Here is a 16,438-nt window from a genome sequence, read left to right as displayed (position 1 = left end):
CCGTTGGAGGGTTTTGGGTCCCGGCTACCTTACGTGGCGTCGGATGGGATTCTCGCATAAAAGTTTTTGTACGCGCTCGCACCCACCGCTTAACAAGTTTGTCCTGAGTCCACAGCTCGAAGCCACGTCACGCGCTTTCCAGCTATTTGGCATTTTCCACGCGCTTCCGTCCCTCCCAAGCCCCTTTTATTCCCCACCACTGACATCGCTCCCCTCCAAATCCCAACCATGGCCAACGCCGAGGAAGCCAGCCCCCTCCTCCAGCATCGCCCCGAGGCCGCCCCCACGCTCGAAGAGGGGGCTCCCCCGGCGGCGCCGCCGGCCGCCGCCAAGATGCCCCCCGAATGCGCGGCGAACGGGATCCCTGTGGGGCACGGGAACGTCGTCGGCGAGCCGGTGGCCCGCAACCAGTGGAGCTCCGGCCTTTTCTCCTGCCTCGGCCTCAACGACGAGTTCTGGAGCAGCGATGTCGAAGTTTGTGCGTTCTATCGCTTTCCCCTCTACATTTTCGCCCTTTTATTTATCCGGCGATTCCTGATTTCCGTTTAGATCGCGTAGATCTAGGGTTTTCTAATTGATTTGTAGACAGAACTAGAATCTCGAGATACGTTAGGATATTTTTGACTCTTGAGCGCGCGCCCTATATTTTTTTGTCAGGTTTCATCCTTGGTACGATAATTTCACGAGTTGGTTTGGTTGCGCCACATGAATCGCCCCTATTTTTTCTCTCTCCCTTTTTCCTTTCAAACGAAGGATTTTTTTAGCGTCACCCAGCATCAAATTCCGATTATAGTCTCCAATTTTGATCCTTACATGCAGTAATGTAAAAATAGTTTAGATCTTAAATTCGAAATCTCTCATTCAGGGATTTGAGTTACATCTAATCAGATATTTTCGCGCGTAACTCTGCCATGCAAGTTCATATAAATTCCTTTTCTTCTACATCCATCCATTATATTCTTTCCAAGATGTGTTTTCTTATAAGAAAGCTTCAAATAAAAAAAAAAAAGTTAGTGCCACCAGCTCTGTAATTAAAGGGCATACTGCTACTGACTACCATGGCAATGTTCAGGTCTAATTGGAAGCATTGCTCCGTGTGTGCTGTATGGAGGCAATGTCGAGAGGCTTGGATCAGGGCGTGGTTGGTTTGCAAATAGCTGCTTCCCTTACACCACTCTCTTTATGCTCGGGAATTCTCTCTTTGGCTGGAACTGCCTGGCACCGTGGTTCTCTTATCATACCCGTACAGCCATTCGCCGCAAATTTAATCTTGAAGTAAGTATTTCCACATTTGAAAAAAAAAAATTATGCTGGAATGAAATTTATCTCACGATGAATCAAAAAATTGTGGCAAGAGCCCAGCCACTGGAAGGACTTCGAAGAAGATTTTTAAAAAAGATATGCTGTCAAAGATATATTCAAAAGATTCTTATAGATTTTCAGAATCTTTCCTGCACTAATTGTCTCATCTTCCTCCAACATATACCCGGCTCCTTATATTTCTATTCATTGATTTGTTTAAAAATTAATCAGTACAATTTTGCATGCTCATTTGCTTTCTATATGTCCTTGGATGAATATAGCTGAAACCTTTACAGCAAGATATTGATCAAGAGATTGCATTATGGACATATTTCACTTCAATGTCTTTAATTACCAGATCAAATGCTGTATTCGTTTATTAGCTTTTTGCTGGTGAAGGGTGCAATCATTTTTAGCCAGCTTCTGTTGTGTGGTGAAAACAGGGTAGCTTTGAGGCATTCGCCAAATCATGTGGATGCTGCCGTGGTATCTTGGAGGATGAAGAGCATCGGGAGCAGATGGAGACGGCCTGCGATTTTGCAACGCATTACTGCTGCCACCCATGCTCCCTCTGCCAGGAAGGCCGCGAGCTGCGCCGCAGGCTGCCTCACCCTGGGTTCATTGGGAAACCTATCTTGGTTATGATGCCTCCCATTGAACAGACTATGGGTCGTGGTGCCTGAAGATCTCTATATTTCGAGGTTGGCGAACAGAGTTGCAGGCATTCTGAACTAGGTTACTTGGTAGATATCAATCTGTGGTGCACTGAGTCATGGTATCAACTCAGGTTGCTGGTTGTAGACCTCGTAATGTGTCTGTCAGTGGATATAAAGTGCCGTGCTTGTATGTGTTGCCTATGTTCGTTGGGTTGCTATTTTGTCTGAATTACTAGGTATCTGCTGCAGCAGCGACACTAGTAACTACTATTTCAGCATATAATCTATAGTCTCAAAATCGCTATATGAGATGATGTTCTCGGGTTGTGTCTTCTTTGTTCGCCAAGTTGCTTTATTTTGTTAAATTGGTTATCAGTAAAGTTGAAAATGAAAACCTGGAATAAGGGGCAGGTATATACGGTACCGTTTGTATACCATTGATGGTTTGCCTGTGAGAATTGGGGAAGGGGAGGAGGCTTGCTGGATTTAATAGCACGGAGTTTGGGGGTTTTGATTGCCTTCTGTTTGTCTTGGTTGCTCATTGAGAAGCATATGAAGATTATTTTAAACAAAATGAGTCATGGTAAATTATACCTGGCAAATATGTCGGTACCTGGATAAACTTTGTCCTTGGATTGCAGATGCGCGTGTTGTGCAATTTTACCATGCATCAAGCAATATAAGTAGGTTAATAAAATCATATTTATTTTAATTAAGAATGAAATAGAATTTTAATATTATTTTTTTTTGCTCTTTATTATGATCGGCTTATAAATATTTTTGTTTTTTTTTTTGTGCATGTCTACCTATTAAATATATTTTAGTTATTTTAATTTGAAATTTTTAATTTTTTAACGGTGTTAGATGGCGTAAGTATATATGCAAAAATAAGAATAAAAAAAATTAATAGAATAGCAAACCAAGTGTTTCATGAAGGTATATATATAAATATTAATTTAGAAAAAATATTAATGTAAAATTTGATATTTATAAGGATATTTATGTAACAAAATCTAAAAAAATATAAGATAAAATTGAAGGACACCTCCACAAGTGGGCAACATTTATACAAAAAACTGAACTTATGGGTCAAAAGGGGCCAATTACTATATGATCCAACTGGATATCCATCTTAACATGATCCAATATGATGACCCTTCACATTGTAGTTCCAGGCATATTGTTGGTTTGTTTATTGCCGGCTAATTACTAAGTGATGATCCAACTTGAGCTAATCTAGCTCAACATGTTCCAAAATGTCACCTAGATTTTGTGCTCATTACCCTCTACTCCATTTCAATGGTCACAAATCCTTCCAATCTGACCCAAATCCCCTTCTTCACAGGATCATTAATACAAACCGAATGAACAAATCGGTTCAACCCACGCCCAACTAACACAATGGAACCATCACCATGGTGAGTCCCGGCGGCCGAACCTAAATCAAACTTGTTCTAATTGTTCCTCCTTTTTTTTCTTTTTTTCGGCGGCTCACATTTGATGAGTATAAATGCGACCAACAAAATACTGCATTAGTTCTTTGGCAACGTTGCGTGGTCCACTCAGACAAAGCCGCCTGAGTGGTGAGCCGCAAAGGAGACTATCCAATCAGCGGCATCGTTTACCGCTGTGTATACATGCGTTGCCTGATGAAAGTTGCACTTTCTTAAGACAATCACCGTTTACTGCTGTGTATACATGCGTGGCCTGATGAAAGTTGCACTTTCTTAAGGCAATCACCGAAGCAGAGTCTCCCCTCTCGAGGAGGATGAATCACCCTTTTTTGACAATGCACTTTTTATGGGGACTACTGGATTTGATGACCCAATAGAGATGGACGGCCGAGATGGATCTGGACAGGCATCATCCTGACTATATATAATCTTCACGTCGTGACCTCCTTCTCCTTGCCGCACTCTCAGAAACCCTAGATTACGAGAAGCTCGGGCGAGTGTCGTGAGGAATCGGGCGGCGATGGTGAGAGATCGAAACCTCTGGCCTTCGGCCTTCTTTCCAGCTTTCCTCTCCTCTCGGGATCTAATCCGTCTGGTTTTTGGCCGCAGACTTTCAAGCGGAGGAATGGCGGCCGGAACAAGCACGGCCGCGGCCACGTCAAATTCATCCGCTGCTCCAACTGCGGCAAGTGCTGCCCCAAGGTACCTCGTCCCGATCTCTCCTCTCCAATTCGATTCTTTGATCGAGTAATGGCTAGCTCAATCCCATCGTTTTTGTCGATCTTTGTTGTTCTAGAAGAATTTTTCGGATGGAATTGAGATAAACGATGGATCCTGTTCCCTTTCTGATCTGATCACTATCATACGGATGAGTCGACTGTAAAAACCTAGATTTTATGCTTTTTTAGGTTTTCTTTCTGATTTTGAGCTTGGATGCTTCAAATTTGTTCATGAATTATACTAATATTTAGAGAATAACTCGAACTATCGTTAAAAAAAATGTTTGGCCTCTTTGGTTTTCCCAAAAGGACAAGGCTATCAAGAGGTTCCAAGTGAGAAACATTGTTGAGCAGGCTGCTGTGAGGGATGTACAGGAGGCCTGTGTCTATGATGGTGAGTTTGATCTTATTCGTAGTTTCTTCTCTTAGATGTTCTCTCTATTTCTTGTTTTTCTTTCTTTTGTTTTTTTGTTTTTGCTGAAATGTTATTGAATCCTCTAGGGTACACTCTTCCGAAGCTGTATGCGAAGAATCAATACTGCGTCTCTTGTGCGATTCACTCGCATGTGGTCAGGGTCAGGTCTCGCGAGGCTAGGAGGAATCGGGAGCCTCCACAGCGTTTCAGACGCCGGGTATTACTCTCGAGATTTTAATAGCTTTATTTTCTAATTTCTTAGTATAATTCTGCCAGGCTTATTGATACCTCCTTTAATGCTTGATTACATGTTCTTGCAACTACAGCGGTTTTGCTTCGTGCTTTTCATTTAAAAGTTATTTGCTGATCACTAGAGATAAACTGTACATGATGGCAATTTTCAGTTGAACCCAGACTTTATTAGTCAGTGGGATTGATTTGAGGTTATCTTATAATATACTAGTTCTCTCTCTCTCTCTCTCTCTCTCTCTCTCTCTCTCTAATTTTAAATGAAAAGGTCATCAATTGGTTGCTACCTGTTTGGCCTTCCCTCCCTTTTTAAGGGGCAGTCATGAAAGTATTTAAGAAAGTTTTGTGCATTTGTGCACGTGTTGCTCATTGCATGGAACTCTAGCAACACATATTTGCTGTAGTATTGATTGTAGTTAATTTAGAGGATCTAAATTTAGTACTAACTTACATGGTTGCTTTGTAAAATTTTAAGCTAGAAGCACTGCAACACTGAAAAGGAGGAAATGTTGCTTCAGGAGGTGGAAAACACATTAAACTGAGGCAGTCTTATACATATCGTAGGCATTTTTTTTTATACGTCATTCACTAGCTAAATTATAATAGTTCCTTTGTGGTCTAGATGTATGAATTGGATGGTTTTGGCTTTTGAATCTTTTCTTCCAATTATGTATTCACTAATGAGTCTTGTTCTACTAACATTATGATGTGTTCAGAAGTTATTGCCAAAGTTAACCTTTACCCTCGCTCCAGCCTATCCAACCTTTCGAGGCTTTATTTTTCCTGATTTTGTTTGATTAGACGGCTTATTGCTTAACCCAAGGCCACAGTGCAGTCTGGTTTTACCCATCAAAGACAAAACAAAATGAGCAAATATTGATCATATGTCTCTTTTTGAATTCTGCCTTAATTCATCTCTTCTTTTCTTCTTTATTGCAGTAGTGTTTACATAATCCTGGCATTGTGCATTGCTTGACATAATGGACCTTAAAGGTATATTGTGAAGATTGCCTTGAGTGGATGAATGCTAGTTTATTGGTAAAGGATCTTATAACTTTATATGCTTTATTGGCTTTTATTCGGTGTCAGATTTGAGGCTAGTCAGCAACTTGGCATTATTTATCATTTAATAGAATGAGGTGGTGGGGTCTTGTAATGCTATTTATAGTCATAAACATGGTTAAGAACATGCCAGCAACGAATTCCTTTGTATATGGAAGGTTGTTGATCGAGTGCCCAAGGCTGCTGATATTCATGGAAGCAGTGGTCATTAGTTTAGGTGAAGAAGCAGGAAAGATTGAAGGTTATTTTATTGTTGTGCTGGCTGTGAGATGGCATGGCATGGCACTCTGTTTTCCTGTGCTAGGCCAAAAGGATCTTTGTTAGCCTGTATTGGTCCAATGCTGGCACCTGCCAATATTGATGTGTTTTGGAGTCAATTGAAATACATCAGTTGAGAGATGAACTATGATGGTCTGAAAGTCATAGCTAATCATTTGGATGACTACAAATTTCTTTTGGAGTTATAGTTGGTAATAGAAATCATAGAAAATGCATCCTCATCCATGATTGAGAGTAGGAATGTGGTATCCCAGGTAACTTTCCTTCAAGCTCCCTTAGTAGTTCTAATGAACATGCAGAGTACATATTACACCGCCTTAAATTCTGGCAGTACTTGCATTCATCTAGCACCTCTTCTCAGATCTAGAACATTTGTAGATTTGCTTATTGAGGAACATTTTTTGCCTTTGAGACTCATATGACCACCATCTTGCTCAGTGGAAGCTTTGGACATCTTGGAATATTAATATGTCATTTATGGAATGTGGCAGCCAAGCCATACAGTTCTACTTTGTTGGTTCTCATGACAAAGCTGAAGTCCCTGTTGGTTGGGAGGGGAATACATGATTTATGCAGCACAGCCTAAAGTTCTCTAAGAGTCCTCTCTGCCCTTCTATATTTTACCATGCAGTTCAAACACAAAAAGGTCATTTTTGTTCACTCATGAACAACAGATATAGCATTTACATTTATCACAAGCTATTTGATATGTGTAGGGCATTTGCAAAGAGGGGTCGTAATTTATATATTATTAGCCGAAGACAAAGTTCCAGTTTGCCAATGTGCACAGATTGAGCCTTTCTGGCTCGGTGTGTTGTAGTTACCCTTATGAAATGAAGGCTACTATAGCCTTCTTCCTCTGTCCAGAACATAAAACTCCTTGCCTTGGAGGATGGGAATGACTGCTTGGATTTTGAAGCTGTCTCTTTCTGTAGCATCACCATTAATTTCATTGTAGCATTAACATCAACTTCATCAATGTCAACATGAAGAACAGCAGCTTTAAAGGCTGCAGCACCAAGAACACAACTACATCCTCATAATGTTGCCACAAAACAAAAATGATGGCATTGCATTAAGGATGTTTAGAGAGTTGCACAAAAGCTGAAATCCAGGAGAATGGGGTGTAGATGGGTTGGAGGATGTGGAGCTTAGCGAAGGGGAGCTCAAGAAGTGTTGATGCAGGGAAGGAATAGGGAAAACTCGAAGCGAGGTCTGCAAAATGTGAGCCTTGGGCGTAGAAAAATGTGGGCAGCTCACAAGAAATCACCTTCAACCTTTTACCAAGTATTCGTTCCTTCTGAACTGGCATACTTATGCCGAGGCTGGTAAAGGCTGATACCTATTCAAAGCTGTTTAAGGAACTGGTGACTTGAAAAATAATCCTAATAGCATTCAAGCTGGCCTTAATGTACTGGCTTTACCTTTCAGCATCTTTTAAGCTGTAGGATTTTTAAGAGCATGCCCTAGTTCCGATCTCATTTATGTTAGAAAAGTTTAAGCAGACATTACGTATAACATTTTCCTAGTATGTAATTGTATAAGGAGATGCACAGCATAAGAATGAGATAGAAGAGGCTGAAAATGTTAAGAGCACATGAAAGTGATTTTTTATGTTAGCTATGAATTTTGAGCTATCCAGTTTCCAAGGAAATTTGGCTGACCTGTCTGGAACTAGGTCTTCTGTTCTGAATGTGAAATCATTTAGTCACCCAAAAAAGGAAAAATTATTTCCATTTGAAACATCTTATCTTAAAAAAAGTTATAGTCTTTACCTTTTTTGAATGCAATATATCTGTGTTGTGTGAGTTCGAAATGAAAGCAGCTTCTTGATGTATAAACTGCATTAGACCAAAAGCCATAAAGTGTTTACTTCTTTGTTTTGCTTATTTAAGTGCTACTTGTATTGAGCATGTTTTACCAGAGAGAAGGAATATACCAACATATGGGTGGTCATGTTTTGTGCTTTGGCCAAAGATGTATCTAACTATTATATAGTCGCAATCTCCCTGTCAATTTGCCTATTTCTTGGTTAAGTTTGCTGTGATTGTTTTCATTCAACTAAACGTTTGGTGTGGTTAAAGAGGTTTTGGTCAAGATAATAAAGGAAAAAGTAGTTTTATTGCTATGAATAGTGTATGGATTAAAATTTCAGCAATAACTAATTAGCTGTGGTCTGAATCTTGATTTTTTTTAAATAAAAAAAGGGGTTGCTACGAGCATTTTGCAATTATTATTGTCAGTGGAATATGAATAGTTAATCCTGTATGGCCATGTGCAACAACGTTGGAATAGGCCCCACGGAGGATATTGTTTTAATGCTTCGTGATCAGGCATTACTGTTTTTCTTTTTGTACTGATATTAGCAGGCGCTGGTCTTTATATCTGAAATGTTATACTGCTGCGCATAATAGCTCTGCTAACTGGTCCCATCATGAAACAGCAATTATGACTAAGATTTGCAAGATCTTGTTATGATATAGTAAAAATATTGACTGCTTTCTGGCCTGCATTTCTTGCAGGATGATGTGGCAAGGCCTGGGCAAGGACCTCGCCCTGTTGGAGCTGGAAATCCTGGTCGCCCCTGAAGTTCTCTCCCGTTCTCTGATGGAAATTTTGGACACTGAATATTATTTTCTGGACTATTTTGCAGATTATTGCAAGAGTAGTTTAGAACTGTTACTTTCATCATTATATGTTGAGATTGTTAAGTTTTGGTGATTCCTGTGGAATTGGTCAATTGGTCTGTTGCTTTGTGATTGGATTTCTATGATTTGCTATGGAAAGAGTTATATTTGGATCTTTATCTTTGGCTCTTGCCTTTCTTGTTTTTTGTACTGGTGTAGCTTTGATGCTTGTGCACATATTGAGCAGTGTCAGCGGAACATTTTTCGAGCTTGAAAATTGTTTAGTGGTATCTTATGGGGATTTTGGACACTGAATGACTGCAAGACTAGTTAGCTAGGAAGGTTAAGAACAATTAGTTTCATCATTATATGTTGAGATTGTTAAGTGTTGTTGATTACTTTCTGTGATCGGGTTTCTATGATTTGCTATGGAAGAGTTATATTTGTATCTTTATCTTTGGCTCTTGCTTTTATTGTTTTTCTTTTGAACCGGTGTAGGTTTGATGCTTGGGCACATGTAGGGCAGTGTCAGTGGATCAGAGATCTGAAATTGAGTAAGTCACGCAGCTGATGTGTAACTTTTTTATTCGGTGATTTCACTGGGTAGGTAGTACAATTGGAAATACAGGTCAGTTAGTGACTCAGTGGCCCTATGAGCTGTGTAACTTTTTCGTGTGACATCTGTGTTACCCGAGCAGTCACCAACCGGCTCCGACGTCGGTAATCTCTACCTTCGACGTAGGTAATTTTTGTTGTCAACTTTGCTTCACCTTTCTTTTATAAATAGCATCATTAAACTAGTTGGCTGTGTGGGTTTTGACTAAAGCTCTGTTTAGAATTCTGACCTGTCACCAAAAATAAGTTCTGGGAGCAGGCCGTTATTAGACTTTGAAAACTTAAGCGTGTGACTTTTGGTGTTGTTTGTTAAATGACGAATGTTTTGTGACCAAGAACGGGGTCCATTTTGGATCCACCTCTATGGTAGGAGTTTAAAAAACACAAAATACTCGGTTGCTTGCTGATATTACAATATGTACTAGGGATACTTGTTTCTTACCTGGTAAATGGTTGCATTATTGGTCACTAGCAGGCAACAGCAGCCTGAAAGTGTGATAAGCAGCTGGTCCTAATATCCTGTTTTCTTTTAGAATTTTTTGCATGTATATTTCTTTAGATATGCAAAATTGTATAAATATTTTTATAAATATGTCAATATTTATGTGTCTGTTTTTATAATGTGTGTGTATATATGTAATTAGAAATTTTATGAGAATATTCATGTAATTTTATAAACGTAAAAGATTAACTAGCTTTTCTAATGGCTAAATAGATTCTTGAAAGCTGATTATACATAAGTAATGACCGTCAGATGTTTGTTACTTTCAGCGGAGGAGGCGATGTCAGGGAGTTCGAGTACGAGTCTAGCTTTAAAAAAAATGGAAAATAAAAAAAATAAAAAAAAACTTAGAAAGCTATCTACTGTTGATTCGATAGCCTTTCGTGCACTAGTGGAAGCAGAAATATATTTTTAGTAGACCATCCTATCTATATAGGCAGGACCCCAAGGCAGTAGCTCGTATATTCAGAGTCATCCAGCCATTGTTGAGATTGAAATTGAATGACAAATCAAATCAGATGGGCCAGGACCATTTCCAGGCAAAACTGCGACGCTGTGCGTAGTTTTACCCCTCTCAGCACTCAACCTCCAGGTACCAATTATGGTGGTCCATCGTCGTCCACCAACCACCCATAATCGATCAAGATCTTAACCACAAAGACAAACAGAGCGAAGGAGCAGCATTAAACCAGTTGTTTACCAAAAACAACTCAAAAACTTACATCTGATTTGAGAGATAAACAGAATCGTAGACTGGATTGCTTCAGACGACTCTTACATTTGTATCAGATTGTATTCTGCTAGTTGCACATACACTAAAGTAGGGTGAGAAAAAAAAAACTTATACATGAAGGCATTTGAGCATGACGTTAATTTACTCTTTTTGAGGCGTACGGATACTAGTTGCTCCTCCTCCACATAGAACTATGATCTCGCCTCTTCCATTTCCGTTCCGCAAAGTGATGCGAATGGAGATTCTCCCCACTCTCGGATTCCCACAAAAATAATAGATCTCGAGAAAACAATATTAAACTACCCTCGCTCGTGTCAGATAGAGTAGAGAGGGTGATGCATACGAGTTTTATTACCAGGTCCCTCCACAAAACTTTGTACATCCATAAAACCACTCACTTAACAAGCAAATGACAACGTTAATCACAAAATTTTAATCGGACACCAGCAGAAATATTTGGACCGGACGTGGGTTTACCGCGGGGGAGAGAGTGGTGGTGGGGGCCGCTCCTCGTGAACGAGGGCCAACCGTCGCTGCCTGCCGCCGCCGTCGTCGCCGCCGCCGCCGCCGTCGTTGTTGGCCCGAAAACAGTAAGACGCATCCCGGACGGCCACCTTCCTCGCCGGCTCCGACTTGCATCGCGTCAGCACCAGCGGCCGCGACCCCTCCTCTCCATCCCTCGAGCTCCCATTGCTCGACCTTCCCCCCTCCTCTTCCTCCTCTTCTCGTTCTTCGATCTTCTTCCCGGCTTCCTTCTCCACCGGAGAAGATCCTGATTCCGATGGCGGAAGCGGAGAGACCGGGAACCGGTTTGCGGCGAGGGAGGACGACCGGTTGTGCGGCGCCGATCGGCATCTCATCAGCAGCAGCGCGTTCTTCGGTGGCGTCGTGGTCGCCGACGACACGAAAACCCTAGTCTCTTCCTCCTCCTCGTTCTCCATTTCCTCCTCATCTTCGTCGTCATCTCTATATCCTTCTCGATCCGATTCGAAATATCCTCCTCCCCTTCCTCCGCCGCCGCCGCCGCCGCCGCCTACCATTTCGATCGGTGGTTTCATGAGATCTACCTCGTTTCTCTCGATTTTTGATTTCCTCTGCTGGTACCTCCCGCTTTTTCCAGATCGGAGGCTCGACCACCGCTGCCGCCACCACAGCGACCACCACGGCTGCCCGCCGGAGCCCTTTTGCCGGCAGACGAACACGCAGCAGAGCAGCGACCTCTGGGGGCACGGGCACCGCTTCGCCGCCGTCGGCAGCCTCTCCCTGGACTTGAACGTCCTCGTGTCGCTCTTCTTCTTGTTCTTGTTCCTGATCCGGACCTGGCCGATGCACGTCACCTTGGGGGACGACGGCTCCCCTTCCTCCCCCGCCCGGGCCTCCGCCCCCGCCTGCCGCCCCACGCTCCGGCTCCGCGTCCCGAACATCGGGCTCGTCCGCGCCACCCCGCTCCGCCCCCTGCTCCTCCCCCCGCCCCCCAGCAGCCTCGCCAGCCCCGGCGCCGGCAGCTTCTCCGCTCTCCCCGGGCTCGACCCCACCATCATCCCCTTCCCCGCTGCCGCCGACTTCATCATACCTCCTGTTCCGATTCTGGCATCAGACGGTGGAGAGTGGGGTGGGAGTGGCAGCGACCGACACCAAATGGGACTTCATGAATGGTGGTCGCTTGTACCTCCCTCCCTCTCTCTCTCTCTCTCTCTCTCTCTCTCTCTCTCACTTCCTATGGACTGCACCCTGTACTCACGGTAACACTAAGATAAAGATACATCCATAGGTGGTTTTCTCGTTTCCTCTTTTCCTTCTCCTTAAAAAATTAACAATACGAACGAGACTATTAATTTATTGTGATACAATGTAGGGGAACTGCACGAGTGTGTGCATTACTTTTTAATGTATTCTACTTTTCAATCTTTCTTCTTGAGATTTCCGTTACCGTTTACTTCTCATCCAGTTTTGTTTGCGTCTTTGTTTTGTTTTACAGGGATCAGTTCGAAGCATGGTATATGGAAGTGATTTCCTCTTACTTCCTGGGGAGGAAAAGCAAGGAAAGGCGTAGTCCTCCTCTGTTGTGGGGGTCTTTGCTGTGTCCTGTACTCTGGAGGCAAAAGATCGTCAGGTAAATCTAATGGAAGCGGCCATCATTCATTAACCTTGCGATGCATTCCCAATTTCCAAGTAAAAGAGAGCTGCTTCAGGATATGGCACGTAGAAAGTGGAATTATCTTTTTCGAGTTTCAGCTTCTAGCTCCAATCATTCTGCATCTCATCCTTCTTTTGGTTTATCATCTATGCTTTTTTGTCTTTTCAAATCAATCATGTGAAAAAAAAACAAAAAAAAAACGGGTGGTTGCCCCTCTAAACACGCATACATATGCCATCATACAAAATGATGTCATGCCGAGTGAAAGGGCAAAATCATTTGGTATGGTGATGGACATAGTCTGCACTCGTAATAATGCTTGTGGGTCATCAGTTATTTATATTCATTTTTTTTTCCATAAATACTTTTATAAAAATTTAAATTTACGTGAATATTTTTTTAAAATTTATATTTATTTATGTATTCTCATAAAAACACTATTTTTGCACAAATACCCCTAATACAACGATTTTTCTAACAACATTAATAAAAACCATATTTATTTTAATTAAAAATAAAATTAATTTTTAAAATTAATTTTTTTTCCTCCATCGCGATTGGTTTATAAATGTTTCTTTTTTGCATATCTATCCATTAAGCGTATTTTAGTTATTTTAATTTGAAATCATTAATTTTTCAACGACGTTAGATGGCGCGGGTACATATGCAAAAATAAGGTTTAAAAAAGAGGGATGGAATAGCAAAACAAGTGTTTTACCAGGGTATACGTGCAAATATCAATTTTTGGAGGATATTCATATAAAATTCAATATTATGCAAAAATCGTTATATTTATCTCATGTCCTCACTATTGTGCACCTGTTTGCATCTGGTAGCAATAAAATGAGTTTTTTTTTAAAAAAAGAGCAAATGGTTGGATGGTGCCAACTTGGTTGTAATTGTGTGTCCCACCAAGATATTGTTACAAATAAGTATCATAATAATTTGCGAATTCATAGTTGTTTCATTCTCACTGTACCAATGTATGAAGTATGTGATCGAATTTTTTAACTTCAGAGTGTATGCTAGCTATGCATGCATTATGGGCGATGTATTGGCTACCCAAGTAGAGCTGTATTAAATTAAATTCAGCGCAAAATGGCTCTAAATATAATTCAAACATAATTTGTTCTAAGGACGGGCATGAATATTTCGGAGCTATTCTCTAAATCCATTGAACTTTCACCGCGCTCTTGATATTTAGCGCAAGTTCTAGTGCTGTACCTAATCTTGTGCATTAAGGATTCATATGCGAGTCAAAATTGAGTTGGATTCGTATTTCTGGCTAGCTTAGCTCGCACTGTATGAAGGTTGGAGTTGATTAAATTTAAGGAAAGATTCAATCTAGCTGCGGTTATCTCACGTATAGATATATATAATAAATTAACATTTCCTTTTAAAAAATGAAAACAAAAAGCACTCAAACTCTTTCAGCAACGTGCTGCTGCTATCTTTGTTTATTATTTCCTGTCTTTGCCTTTCCCTGATGTCCCATGCACTTGGTAAGTGAAGCACATGATCTGGCGTTAGAAATAAGGACCTAATTGCACAATGCTTATGCTCTCCCACGTCAGCTTTGACCAATATCATTCAGCGGCAACCAAGGACATCAGAAATCATGCATCCGAACGAAGTCAAAACTTTGGATCCCTTCTTTCTTCTTCTTTATTTCTCTTTTTTTTTTTGATTAGTTATATGGATTTAGATAATTGTAGACCAGGAAATGTCTCAGTTTATCAATATAGTATAATTCATCATTGAGTGGCTTTACTAACACAATCAGTTGGCAGCCTCTGTTCCACGTTAACTGCTGATAACCAGCAATGGCTTGGTTGGATCCGAGTCTGAAAAATGGATTGGATCTGCTCTATCTGAGAAATTGAGTTGCGTCGGAGTCTGTTGGCTGATGTGTTTAGGTTCGGCATTATAGCCGGTGATTGGCTTGGTGGCGTTGGTCTCAGAGCAGGACACTCTTTTATCTCAAAATTTTGGTTCCTATGATTTGATCCATTGTCATGCTATATGCCTCTTGATTCTACAATTTTTTTTTTTGTTTTTTGATTAATAACATAAGCTTCATCAGACTGTGGTGATCTTTCCGCAGAATAATTCATTTGCGTTAATATAGTGATGCTAACCAAATTTGGATTGTATGGTATATATAATATACAATTGTGCACCTGAATCATTGCTGTTTTTTTTGTTTTGCGTCCATACAATATTCAATCCTGCTCTTGTGTTCTATTTGTAGAGAAACATCTTTAAAGTATATAAGAGTTATAACTGAAAATTCTCACTGTTGAGTTCATAAATTACCTGCTCGGGGCAGAAGAAGCTCAGAGACTGAAGATTTTACACTGAGAGATAGCAAACTAAGATGTATGAAATTTGCTAATAAGCTACCAACGTTTTTATTAGGAGCTAAATCATAAAGGAATAAATTAGGAGCTATTTTTGGTTTCTTTTTCCCTTTCTTTTTTTGACTTCTGCTTCTCTAGAAATTTTTATTGGATGGTGTCATCAAATATTCTTCAGAATGTCTTTTTTTCTTTTTCTTTTTTTTGCTTCAATAATTGCAAAAAGGAATTCTGTTAGGCAACATTGAATGTGCCTGGCCGAACTCTTTCCCTTTGGTGTCCCTTATACATTGCTTTTCTGATTGTGCTTAATGTCTTTAATGTTACACTAGAAAATCTGTTACATATAACTGCTTCCAATGTTGCTGCACATTCTATATCACACCTAAAAAATACATTTCCCATAGTTCAACACCTAATATGTGTCACAAATTTTTTTGAGGAAATGTGAATAGTGATTAGTTGAATGTCTGGTGCATCTCTCTACACCTTCTTTTCCTTCTCTTCCTCTGCTCAATAATTGATATTCTACTAGATGAGTAGACTTGGAATTAGCTTGCACTCCGATAAGGCGATGTATATGCATGTCGCCCATCAGAGAGGATGTGCAGTAGGTCTAACTCTCAAATGTTTTTTGAAAAATTTGTCTAGCTCTCAGATGTTATTGATTATTCTAATGAAAATGCTTTAGATACATATGAATATCTCCATTGTATTAGTATATGGTCTCTTTTTATCAGAACATATAAAAATGTCAAACAAAGAAGTCACACCATGATAGGCGTAACATTCAGAGTACCCCCCTCACTATCTCATACATAAAAGTGTGTGGAAATTTATTTTCTGGCCCATCCTACGAGATGGTTTTGACATGACAATCATGTGGCATGCCTTCTTTAGTTAGCATGCAATTAATTATGCCCATAAGTGATCCTAAAATTTACATCTTCTGAACATAATTAATATTTTTTAATAAAAAAAAGTTTTGGGGACAACTGTAAGTTTGTTCTATGGTATTTTAGGTGCTATGGATTTAAAATATAGAAACAATTTTTATGATACAATGTAGTAAGATTGCATCTGACGCGTTCTAGATCTTGTAGTGGCCGAAGCCTCATGTAAGTGATATAAAAAATATCATGCACGGACTAAATTGATATTCTCGACTCAACTAAACTTGCAAAATTAGGTTAGCAAAATCAATATTGACAATAACCTTAGATCATTTCATAACCCTGAATTTTGGGATTTTGATATTAGGGATACCATTGGATTCACGTATCTAGCATGGTTTCCCAAAAAAAAAGGGAAAGTAAAAAAGATTGGTTCAG

At 40.3% G+C, this 16,438-nt stretch overlaps 3 protein-coding genes across 3 annotated transcripts; 2 read left to right on the top strand and 1 right to left on the bottom strand.

The window, feature by feature from the left end:
* Positions 1–150: 150 nt before the first annotated feature.
* On the top strand, positions 151–2,290 carry LOC103706661 (cell number regulator 8). The gene is made up of 3 exons (XM_008790843.4): positions 151–478; positions 1,073–1,275; positions 1,746–2,290. Exons 1-3 carry the CDS (start codon positions 229–231, stop codon positions 1,983–1,985), a joined length of 693 nt encoding a protein of 230 aa, XP_008789065.1. The 5' UTR covers positions 151–228; the 3' UTR covers positions 1,986–2,290.
* A 1,491-nt stretch (positions 2,291–3,781) lies between these two features.
* Positions 3,782–8,942, top strand: LOC103706662 (40S ribosomal protein S26-like). Its single transcript, XM_008790844.4, has 5 exons — positions 3,782–3,935; positions 4,022–4,114; positions 4,441–4,525; positions 4,633–4,763; positions 8,659–8,942. The coding sequence occupies exons 1-5, from the start codon at positions 3,933–3,935 to the stop codon at positions 8,722–8,724; spliced, it is 378 nt and encodes a 125-aa protein (XP_008789066.1). The 5' UTR covers positions 3,782–3,932; the 3' UTR covers positions 8,725–8,942.
* Positions 8,943–10,617: 1,675 nt separating this feature from the next.
* On the bottom strand, positions 10,618–12,578 carry LOC103706736 (treacle protein-like). Its single transcript, XM_017842689.2, has one exon. It carries the CDS (start codon positions 12,182–12,184, stop codon positions 11,087–11,089), a length of 1,098 nt encoding a protein of 365 aa, XP_017698178.2. The 5' UTR covers positions 12,185–12,578; the 3' UTR covers positions 10,618–11,086.
* Between the last annotated feature and the right edge of the window lie 3,860 nt (positions 12,579–16,438).

The sequence above is a fragment of the Phoenix dactylifera genome, chromosome 13 (genome assembly GCF_009389715.1).
Source record: "Phoenix dactylifera cultivar Barhee BC4 chromosome 13, palm_55x_up_171113_PBpolish2nd_filt_p, whole genome shotgun sequence".
NCBI lineage: Eukaryota > Viridiplantae > Streptophyta > Magnoliopsida > Arecales > Arecaceae > Phoenix > Phoenix dactylifera.
Note: the sequence above shows the minus strand (reverse complement) of the source record. Positions and strands in the feature narration are given on the sequence as shown.

Bases quoted from the DNA above. Each gene is read 5' to 3' on its own strand.
- LOC103706736 (XM_017842689.2), bottom strand. From the start codon at position 12,184: ATGATGAAGTCGGCGGCAGCGGGGAAGGGGATGATGGTGGGGTCGAGC.
- LOC103706661 (XM_008790843.4), top strand. From the start codon at position 229: ATGGCCAACGCCGAGGAAGCCAGCCCCCTCCTCCAGCATCGCCCCGAG. The intron at 479-1,072 runs GTGCGTTCTATC...GGCAATGTTCAG, and splicing joins GAGCAGCGATGTCGAAGTTT to GTCTAATTGGAAGCATTGCT. The intron at 1,276-1,745 runs GTAAGTATTTCC...TGGTGAAAACAG, and splicing joins GCCGCAAATTTAATCTTGAA to GGTAGCTTTGAGGCATTCGC.
- LOC103706662 (XM_008790844.4), top strand. The intron at 4,526-4,632 runs GTGAGTTTGATC...TGAATCCTCTAG, and splicing joins GGAGGCCTGTGTCTATGATG to GGTACACTCTTCCGAAGCTG. The intron at 4,764-8,658 runs GTATTACTCTCG...CATTTCTTGCAG, and splicing joins CACAGCGTTTCAGACGCCGG to GATGATGTGGCAAGGCCTGG.